This window comes from Humulus lupulus, chromosome 2, assembly GCF_963169125.1.
Source record: "Humulus lupulus chromosome 2, drHumLupu1.1, whole genome shotgun sequence".
NCBI lineage: Eukaryota > Viridiplantae > Streptophyta > Magnoliopsida > Rosales > Cannabaceae > Humulus > Humulus lupulus.
Window position 1 is genome coordinate 207,961,580 of NC_084794.1, and position 11,581 is coordinate 207,973,160.

Consider the following 11,581-nt stretch of genomic DNA (forward strand, 5'->3'; position numbering starts at 1 on the left):
CTGAGCCAATATCGCCTACAAGGAGTAAGAAAGCACGTTATACGTGTACTAGAACAAAATCAAAAGAGTATGTTCGACTAAGAAAAGTGGGCTTATAGTAAGGTTCATCACCAGAGCTGACTCCATGACATTCTCCAGGCTCCTCTCCTTGATCACCCTCAGATCCTTAAGATTGGCTTTGTAAATGTGCTCCACCGTATGGTTCGCGGTCTCGTAGATGGTCCCCCAAAAGGTGTCTGGAATCTTCTCTAGGTCCTGGGCATTGACCGGGATGCGTACGGTGGTGGCAGGGACAATCGGGGCTGGGGGATCAACCAGTGCTGCCTGATCCCGAGCAGGGCCGGGAGGCAATCGGGGAGGAGGTGGAGGCAAACCTCTTTTGTCTTGAGCAGCAGCAAATGGAGCTGTCGAGCTCTGGCCTTTCCCTTAGCCGGGGATTTGGAGGTTGTTCCGGCTACAGGGGCGTTTTCTTTGATGAGAACCGGGGCTTCTTTACAAGTGCCCCGAGCTGGATTTTCCCTCCTGGAAAATCGTGCGGATATCAGGAACCCCCTGTTGCACCATCTCCTCGCCTGAAAAGAAAGAAAAAAGTTAATATACATACAAAGTCATCAGTTTACACAAAATGTATATGCGGTGTAACAAAAAATCCTACCCTCCGAGCTAGAGGAGTCTATTGCCACGACCTCCGGCCTCAGGATCGCTATGGGAGAAGGGGAGCTTAAGTCTACAATTTCTTGGATTAGGGGAGGTTCAGGCTCAGGTTCTACCTCGGGGCTGGACTCCTCTACGTATTGCCTAAGTCCAGGGGCAAAGATACACTGGATAAGGGAGGGCCACAACCTATGGTTGGTCACGTACTCTTCAAAAAGGGCTGACCTAAAGGACAGGGTATTGTCTACAACTACAGTACCTTTAGGACGGACCATGTCGTGGTGTAACACTAAGTGATCCACACATTGAAGCAAGGTTATATTATGGTCGGGGTCATTGGGGTGGCGATGTACGATCTGGCTTGGGTTGAACCTAACTAGCCTAAGGTCGGCAACCACCCTATCTAAACCCCTAAAGGGGTATGGGTTACCTTGGCCGGAGGGGCAGACTGCTGCCCCCGATGAAGCTCGCTCCACATCAGGGTCCCGAGCAGCCTCGAGAGCTCGCCTTTTTCGCATGAGGGGCACCTCATCTTCTTCTTCCTCTTCGCCTTTGTCGGCTTCAACACCCCCCTCATGGATGGGCACTAGCTCGCAGACTATCGGGAAGTTAGCTCGAGTCCTTCTCAAGGCCAGAGTCTAGCCTTCGGTAATTAGCTTACACGCCAACATTGTGTCATCAGACACAAACTGGCAGTAATCCTTCTCGCTGGGCGGAAGCCCCGCTAGAGTGTCATATTGACCCCCGAGGGTCACAAATTTGGTTGTCCTTGCAAAAATGGCTGCACGAAGATACTAAGTTAATATACACACGAAAAGACTCTAGATATGAAGAGAATAATTCCACAAGCTAAGAAAGGAAAGAAGACTTACGAGGACAGTTGAAGTAGCGATGTTCGCAATTGCGAAACCCATTCGACATAAAGAATTGATCTTTATAGTCGTTGGGGTGGCTGGGCAGCTCGATGACCGCAGGCGAGTTCAGAAAATCAGGTCAAGTAATAAAACCCATCTCCTTGCCCTCTTTGATCCGGGCTGGCCTTGAGGCAGAAGAAATATAGAATATCTGCAGGTGTGGGGACCTCCCACATCTGCCTCAAGAAAAGGTATTTCAACCCCGCCAGCAGTCAGTACGAATTCGGGGCGAGCTGAAATGACGCCAACTTCACATAGTTGAGAAAGTCGGCAAAGTACTGTTCAAGGGGAACGAAGGCCCCTGCCTTTAGGTGCTCGTCACTCTAGGCCGCAAAGTCGTCCTGGAGTGGTGCACAGCTCCGCTCTCCTTCAAAAGGAGGTCGGGAAATGAGGACATCAGTCTCGACCTCTATGTTGTGGGACAGCATTATCTTGTTGACCCTTCCTTGGGTCGTGATCTTGGAGGCTGTTCTTTCAGCCTCGAAGAAGGCGTCAGGTCCGACCACGACCTCTTTCTCCACCTCGGGGCCGAATTGAGGGATGGGAGACTCGAAGGTGACCTCTTTTCCCTTATTTTCTTGTTGGGACGATGAGCTGGCTACGCTCTTCTTGGGTGTGTTCTTCTTGGATCGCCTGGCGAACAAGAACGATGGAATACTTAGTAGGCGACCTAGAATTGTTATAAAAGCAAGAAAGCATGAAGGAAGGTTGAGGTTTTTAAAGCACGAGCTGAGGTAATCTCAGTCCGCGGTGTGATGCCACATACTACCTATGCTACGCGCCTAGGTTTCCCAACAGACCCCTGATGTTTAGGGATCCGTGTGTCAGAAAATCAAGCCACTACCCTCCTTGGGGAGTGGTTTATAGCAAAACCACCCAAGAAACGTAGCTCCTAAGCAACCTAGTTTCGAACCCTAAAAACTTTTCATCTTCTATATCCTGAATGGGTATTTCCTAAAATCTGCCGTAAAATTGCCCTGAAATTACCCAGTTTTATGGAAATCATAGTTCTAGGGGTATTTTTAAGACCTACTCAGTGAAAACTAAGTCGAAGCCTGCGTGCCAAAAACATTTGGGGAGTAATCTAATATGGACTACAGAGAAGTGTGAATAGGCATGGTATAAATATAAAATATATATATATCAGAAACCAGTAAAAGAGGAGTTTCTTAAGAACCAAAAGACTTACAGTATGTTCTTCAAATGAGGGAAGCAGACTTTGCAGGGGAGAGTTCCTAGAAGACTCCTGAGCGGCTGAGGTTTTGAGGTTTTTTTTTTTGCAACAAATGGTCTTCAGATTCTTCTGAGAAAGAAGAAGGAGCGAAAATGCAGAAGATAGAAAATGTGGAAAGAATTCAAATGAAAGGTGGTGACCCCTGGAAATTGCCAACCTTATTTATACGTAAAGGGCATAAAGTGACATGGACCGTCCGATCAAACTAGTACAAGATCCGAGGATAGTGTGTCGAAAAACGAAACGGCAGCAAAAAGTTGGCCAGACCATTAATGCAATCCTCGAAACCTGAACAGACGCCAATTGCGGCGTTCCACGTGTCCAGTACTCAAGTAGTGGGCAAAACCTGGATAATTGCGACAAAAGTCTAAGAGTCCCCACCGTGTTAGTCGAAAAATGACGTCATAGAACACGAGCAAGGACTTGGAGGGCAATTGTACGTCCTGAAATTCAGCACGAGCCTTTTAGTCAGCTCGAGTACAGTGGGCTAGCCAGAAGACTAATGGAGGATCCGCAAGTTCATATTTCCTCTGTGTGGAAACTCGATTCCCCAGGTAAATAGCACGAGCTAATGAATACAAAACAATATGCACGAGCTGGAAACACTGATGAAGTATAGCATCCGAGACACGAGTTGACGCTACGCTCAGCTCGGGGTACAATAGAGATCTGCCATGTCCATGGATCTTTATAAACCTGGATACGTTATATAAACGTGCGTGGTCAGACATCACATGTCCGTTTATCCCTGAATTCTCGGACACGTAATATAAACATGCGTGATCAGACATCACATGTCCGATTAGGCCAGATGACCCATGATCAGTTTTACCTAATGATTAGACCATACCTTAATATACATTGTAATATTCATCATTAGTGTGAGACAGGTCACGTGATGGCCCCAACGCCTATCCAGGGATTGTTTCTCTATAAATACCAAGACCTTGGATAGGGAAAGGGGTTGGATTTTTTCATGTAATGCAAATACTCTGTCAAAATATAGAGAGATATACAATAATAATACAAACTCATGGACTATGGAGATTTTAACCTCCGAACCACGTAAAAAGGAACGGTTGTTCTTGATATTTCATTGCCAGTATTTCTAAATATCATTTTATTGTTACAGTTTATCATTAAACACTAATCTATTGATAACTCTACAAAATAGAGTTATTTTACCATATTTTGTATACTAATTGTTGCTTAGTTCTTGAGTTTTTAATTAACTTATTAAGTTTTTATGTAATTTTTAATTTATTAGTCTTAGTGTAGTTTTATAGATTTTTATACGTTTTTATAGTTATTATATTGTAATATGTTGTAATTTAATTATTTGAATTATTGTTGTGTGTTTAGTGGTAAAAATAGATGCATATTTATTCAATTTAAGTGTCAAAACAAATTAAGTTTAAATTAATATTTTCTTTAAATTAATGAGATGTATTTGTATGTTGAAAATATTTATTTGAAGTTAATTTATACTATTTTATAGAAATTAATTTGCATTTTTGCATTTTTATTTAAAGGAAATCAATGATAGAAGTGGCATTTTTGAGAAGAAGGCAAAGAAAATGGCTCAGGCATGGCCCAGCCCGCCTGTCCCCTGGCCCAGCCCGCCTGTCCCCTGGCCCAACCCGCCTGGCACCTCAAGTCAAACTCCTTCAGCCTTCAGCAGCTCCCCTTGCCGCCAGCTGTCACCGAAGCCTTCAATCACCCAGCCATCTTCATCTCCTTCAGCATATATGCCTCCTGCGCCAGCTGTCACCGAAGCCTCCCAGCCTCTTCAAGAAGCCAGCAGCCACCGTGGGCCTTCCTTCTCTTCAGCCTCCACGGCCCAAGTCCCCAAGCCTCCTGGTGCTTCCTTCTTCAGCATCTCGGCCCAGCCCGCAAGCCCACGCGTGCCAACCGCCTGCCACCAGCAGCCTAATGCTGCATTTTGTCATTTTTGAGCCTAAAAATGCATAAGTGTACCAATTGTCCCCTAGGCTCAAAATGCCACTTTTTACCCATTTTCTATACACTTTTTACCCCAAAATCATCATCACTCCTACAATTTACCCCTATTTACCACATTATTATTAATTTAATCAATTTACTTAATTTAAATTGATTATTTTAATAATCTCATTTTGGTTATAAATAAGGGTTTTGAAGACCATTTGGGGGGGCTTAATGTTTTTGGTTACCATCTTTTTCTCTCATTTTCTCTCTACCATTCTCTCTTCCATTTGGGTTTTTCAAGAGCATTTTGCAAGTATGTATGTCTTTTATTTTGTAATTTCTACTCTAGTTATGTGCTTCTAATCTTTTTCATAAGATTATTAAGATCATGATGAAGCAACTTGTAACTAGGTAATATTTATGTTGTATGTTGATTTCCCTTGTAATGCAACAAAGTCTATGGATTTTTCTTCTTCATATATTTCTTTCATCTTAAATATCTTGTATTTTAGATTGTTAGAACATATTTACACCTTGTTCTTCATTAGTGCATAAACATAATATTCTTTGTGTAAGGTGTGTCATTAAATTGTACACATCCATGCTTAGAACAAAAATATTATGTTTTGCCTTATAAATAATGTTCATTGATTTATTTGTTATTTCATTAGATTGATTTACACTAAATGCTTTGAAATTATAATTTTGAAAAGTGAAGAAAAATCCTATCTTTTTATAAGAAATTTGTGCTTAAAATTATAAATCTATTTAGAAAATGATAGTTTGATTTATTTTAACTATCACTAAAACTTGGGAATCAATGTACTTATAAATATTATTAAACTTATATTTTGTGGATTCTAATCCTTAATAATCTTATTTTACCACCTTCATTTCTATTATTAATTTATGTTATATATATTGTCTTTAATTTCTTTATTATTATCTTTTATTTTATTTTTATTGTTACAAATTCTCATCAATCTTTGGAACTAGGTTAGAATTTATTACTTTTGATTTAAAATAGTTTCATTTTCGATTTTAGACAACTCCTTTGGGTTCGACCTCGTGCTTACACGAAAACTATTCTATAAATACGATTCGTGCGCTTGCGAGTATAAATATTTAAACATACCCGTTTTGGGTCCATCATCTATCCCAGCTATTTACGTAATTCACTGTTGGCAAAAAACTGCGTCAACAAATAATATTAAAAAGATGGTTAGGTTATTTTACTACAAAATTAATTAGTGTCAATTTTAGTTGATGTTAAGTTGTTAATAAGTAAATTTTTAATTGATGTACTTTTAAACTGATGTTTATTTATTCAATCAAAATTTGATATATATATATTTAGAATATTTTTGGCGAAAATACCAAAGTTTTACAGATTATGGTAATTAAATACCTAAATGGCCACAAATGCCTCTTTTTTTACACCATTCCATACAATTGCCCCCTTTTTTTCCTTGTAAATACCTGATTTTTATAATAAAATTCTCGTACTGTCATTTTTTTCATAATTTAATTGTTTCATACTCTCACACTTAGATTTTTTTTTGAAATTTCTCAATTTCATACACTCTCATAGTCTCTTAATATCTTATTCAAATAAATATAATTTATTTGTTCACACTTTTAAATATAAATTATTATTGTTCTTCAACTTTTTTCAAAAAATTATAATGAAAACCTTATTATATCGATTAATACTAATAATTTTTAATATAATGTTAATAAAGTTTATAATTTTTTTTAAATAAATTATTGCAAAATAAACTCATTACTTGCAATTTCATTTAAATAATTAAAGAATAAACTCATTAATTACATTTTCGTTAAATAAAAATTTATATTGTCTCTACAAGATGTAGACTCATAGATATTTTACTCTTACTTTACTAAATTGTAAACTCGTTGTTTGCAATTTTATTAAAATAAATAGTAAAGAATAAACTCGTCGTTTACAATTTTGTTGTAAGTAAAAAAAATTTGTTTTCTCCACAAGCATAAAATCTATGATAATGAAAACACTTGTTTGCAATTTCAAAGTTAAACATAAATATATTTTTAAAATTTTATTCCAATGAATGTGATTAATTTTCAATAAAAAAAACTCAAATGATAAACAAAAATATAAACGTAAACTACTTGTTTACAATTTTAAACCAACTTAAATATAAGTTGTAAACTACCTGTTTACTATTTCAAATTTAAATATAATGTAAACAACAATTTGTTTAAACTTTTAAATTTGTAAGGAAATTGTAAACTAGTGTTCTTTATTTTTGTTTATACTTTAATTTACTTTTTTTAAATGTAAAAACAAATGCTTTGAAAAAAAAATTTGTGTATTTTTTACCTTAAAATAAATATAAATTTGAAATCTTAATTCAATCAAAATTAATATATTTTTTTATATGTTAAGACTATTTTAGTCAAATATTCTAAGAAAAAAGGTATAGATCTTTTTTTTTTTAAAAAAATGATAATTATGTGTATTAAGTGTGAAGAAATGGTCTTTATACGGTTATCACGTTCTTTCTTTTGTGGCTAAAATATCTTTCGTCAACATTTTTTAGAACTGAAGATACCTCATCGTTATCCACATCAGTGCATACGTGTCAACATGTGATTTGTTCACATAAATATATTTTTTTAATTTTTTTATTGGGTTTAAATAATTGTGATTGAATTACTCTACAATTTTAGTGCAACCACTATTCCTCTAAAAAATAAAAAGGCATAGTAGAATGGAGCCAAGACTTGGAAATTCTTTTTTAATCACGATGATGTTGTATTGATTTCTCTTGAAAAGCCATTCTCCAAATTTGTCTCTCATATTAACATCAATAGGGTAGAGCAAGCCATTCCTTTCCTCCAATTTAATGTTAACAAACTTGTGTACATTCTATGCACTTTTTTTTAAGAGCGATGTTAATTTTCTTTTCCTTTCCGTAAAAGGATAAAATTATTATATTATGATGAAGACTAATGTAATTTGTTTTTGTTATAACCACCTGCAGTTTTGATGATTGATCATAAACTGTAGTGTCATGTAGTACAGTCGCTTCTAGTTAGAACTTGCCTATCTAATCAAAACTAAGTAAAGTTCTTTTTTTCTCATAAAAACTGCAAAAAAGAGTAGATTGAAAATGGAGATGATGATCAGAAACATCTACGAGACATGAAGAAATTGAAGTCATGATGCTGGAAACGGAGAAGCTTCAACCAGGAAGTAGTGGCATCCAGATAAGAGCCAATCTTTTGTTGATCTGCAGTCTCTGGATTCATCCAAAGCTCTCCATTCATCTTATATGTTGCAGCTGCGAAAGGGCGAATTGCGCTATGACCTTCTTTTTCTTGTTCTTGTTCATTTAGATTGCTGTTGCTGCCTCTAGAACCCAGACAACTTCTATGTGTAAAAGTTTTAGCTTTATCATATGTAATGGTATTCGAAACACCTGAAAAAATGCATGAAAGTAATCATGTTTTAGTACAATGTTTGCCTTGTTTTATAACCAAATCCGATTAACTTTTTTAATTTGGTTAATTACATGTTTTCTTTTGTATCTCTTGTCTGAAATTTATGTTCAAGTTGTCTACTTCATGAAAAGGTCATACACTTTAATAGCATATTATTATAATGTAATGATTTTTGGAAATAATCATACTTGAACAAATCTTATTCATTTATATAAAATACCAAGAGCAACTTACCATGGAAGGAGGAGAGATTATGATACGTGACAAAACATGCTGACAACTCTTTCACATTCTTGGTCAATGGAATCTGATATATAGGATACCTAGTAAACAAATCGTTCAAATATGTAAATTTACACTTTTTTTTTTAATTAACAAAGCATATAAAAAAGAATACAACTGATAAAAAAATAATAAGTGATAGATATAAACCTTTGAAATATGCTCCCTTAAGTATATCTAAATTTGTAATTGGATGAAATTTATCTTTGAAACGAATAGCAGTACTCTTTCTATTGGTTTGAGACTATGATTTCAAAGAGGTAAAGAAATAAAGAGCCAAGAGGGAAACAAATTAGTAAGTGTTATAAGATAATTTATTTAGGACAAAGAGGCAGAGGCATACCAAGCAATGGCTATCCAACTATAAGGAGAGAGATCTGTGCTCTGAAACTTCAGTAAACCAGGATAGTTCTGTGCTAATTCATTGATCTGAACAAGTACAATTATACTTTCATAAAAAATTAATAACCTTCTAGAGTCGAACAAACTATAATTACAATCAGATTTTTATTTTCATCAGTTTTACCTTTTCGGTTAGAGGGATTCTATCATAAGGACTAGATGTCTCGTTGAATTGGAAATACAGGTCGCCAAAGCAATCAACTGTTTGAGATGAGACTTCATGGTCAGTGTTGGAACCATCCGAAGAGTTATCGGAGCTCTTACTTGAATTATTACTTAAAGACTGTGATAGTTCATCACTTTCGCTCTCATCACTCCAACAGCAGTTGATATTTCCAACCCTCCTTATGAACAAACATGTTTGAAAATTAGTGATTGGCAAGTAATAATAATGCTTGTAGTTTTTCAAGTTGACAATAAAGAAAATAAAATGAAAGAAGTATGTGACTTGGAATACATTGGTGAAACAAAGGGATTTTCCAAATATATTTGGAGAGCTGATAAGGATGGACAGTAGTATTGTAGGACACTGTCACCATTGTTCAAGAGAATTGGGACACCGACACCATAGACACTAGTTTCAGTGAAGAATTTCCAAAGGCTGCTTAAGGAGAAGCATTCCACAAAATCTTCACCATGTGACGGAGGAAGCCCGGTTAGGATTTTTGTACCATTCTGCAGAAATAAATGTTGCCCAATCAAAATATATATCAATATGAAAAGTTATGTACACAGTTAGAAAATTGAAAATATTAAGAATGGGGTCTATTAGTTTTTTAAAACAAGTTGCTGAATTTTGTAGCATCTAAGTTGCTTATGTTTTGCATATCAGTGTATAAGGTCATTAATTGGTGTTCCATATAGGAGCTGTTGAAGTAACCAAGAGGCACATTCTATCATATTTAATTGTGTACTCCAATGTGATTTGTATTTTCTTAACTATAACCATTCTATTTCTTCTAAAAGAGTAATGTTATTTCACCTATCACCTTAAATATATTTAACCTACTCATTTTCTAGTGAGAGAGGTTAGAAGGGGATGATGAGTTTTTCTTAATAAATTAAGAAAGAGTAATAAGGTATGGCTCAAAGTAGAAAAATAAAATATCTCAAAGGTTCAATAAAGTTTAAAATTCTATGATTCAATTTTGAATTGACGGTCACTTAAATGATCGTCAACGGTTCCATAAAAGGTTGGCATTACAGTGCCCAAATTATAACTAGTATAGTTCAAGAATTAATAGCGTTGAATACCTTTTTGTAAAAACCATAAATCATAGAAAGTTTCACCTAAGATTTTATTTTTCTATGCTATCTAATAACTCACTTATCTTTGTTGTTATGATGTACATGTTTCTTTTCAGCTTGACGGTGAGATGTTGGTTCAAGGTTGGCGACTTCTAGTATTTTTTCATTAAGCTTAATTGTCTAATTTTCCGGAGCATCTCTTTCTCGTGTCAATTGTATTGTTTTAACATGCAAGTTATGGATTAGCTTAGCATACCATTAGGCTAGACGATAAACTTGTTAGGTTTAAAGCTTTCCCTAACTGTATTTTCTATTCAAAATAATGATGGAGTCTATTCCGATAAAAAAAAAAGTTTTACCCGACACTCGTCCAAGTTTGAACCGGGTTAACGGGTCTCGGGTTTGTGTCATTAAATAGCATTAATCTTTTATAAAAGGGGAAAAAATATCCACATTCTAGTACAAGTTCAAAACCAACCTGTTTATAATTCTCAAATCTTTTCCAAAAAAAAAAAATCCAAGAATAAAATATCTTTCAAATATTAGGAAAAAGATGGCAGAGTGAAAGTCATCAAAACCAACACAAAAAACCAAGACACTCACTCATCTACCTATCTATTTGTTGTTCTCATCAACATTTACTTATCCAAAGAGAGAGAGAGAGAGAGAGAGAGAGAGTTATACCTTGGGAAGGCACTTGGAAGGAATGATGGGAGTCACAGATTGGAGAAAGATCTGAAAGTTGGAGTATTGGTTTTGATCAGCAAGAAGAGGCAAATCCCATGGAGAGAGTGTCATGATTTTGAATGTCTTTTCTCCGATTGTAGACCTAGTAGTACTCTTAAATCTTCTTTTCTACATAGGTCAAATCATGGTTTCGGAAGAATTTGGTGAGAGTAATTCTACTAGTACTGTCAATAAAATACCAAACATTAATATGGGTATTTTTGTGTTCTCTCTTTTTGCCTTAAAAAAAACAATCAGGGGGAAAAAGAATAATTAAATTTTGGGATTCTTAGGCTTTTAGTATATCTTCTCAATTAAAGTCTCTCATTATCATATCAAGCTTTGATATTCATATATGGCATATAATAATAACAAACCTATATCTATGTTTTCAGTCTTTCATTGCATAATCCGCTATAGCACTCCTTCGCTAATAAACCTCTTTACTTCGTTTTTTTCTGTTTTTTTTGTTTTTTAGTTCTATCCTTAATACCCGAATTTTCTTTTTCACAGTCAAACCATTTAATCAAATAATATATATATATATATATATATATTAACAGTATAGAAAAACAAGAAACAAAAGGCACATTAAGAGGAAGTTCGAAATTGAGACTAGAATTATCAGTAAAGTGAGTGAAAGGGAAAGTCGTGTAAGGCAGAAGTCATTCACCATCATATGCATGGT

At 35.5% G+C, this 11,581-nt stretch overlaps 1 protein-coding gene across 1 annotated transcript; it reads right to left on the minus strand.

Annotated features, from left to right (window-relative positions):
- Positions 1-7,917: 7,917 nt before the first annotated feature.
- On the minus strand, positions 7,918-10,965 carry LOC133815121 (uncharacterized). Its single transcript, XM_062248000.1, has 7 exons — positions 10,852-10,965; positions 9,377-9,594; positions 9,044-9,263; positions 8,861-8,946; positions 8,456-8,558; positions 8,307-8,329; positions 7,918-8,164 (listed from the first exon to the last, which is right to left on the minus strand). Exons 1-7 carry the CDS (start codon positions 10,963-10,965, stop codon positions 7,918-7,920), a joined length of 1,011 nt encoding a protein of 336 aa, XP_062103984.1.
- Positions 10,966-11,581: the final 616 nt, after the last annotated feature.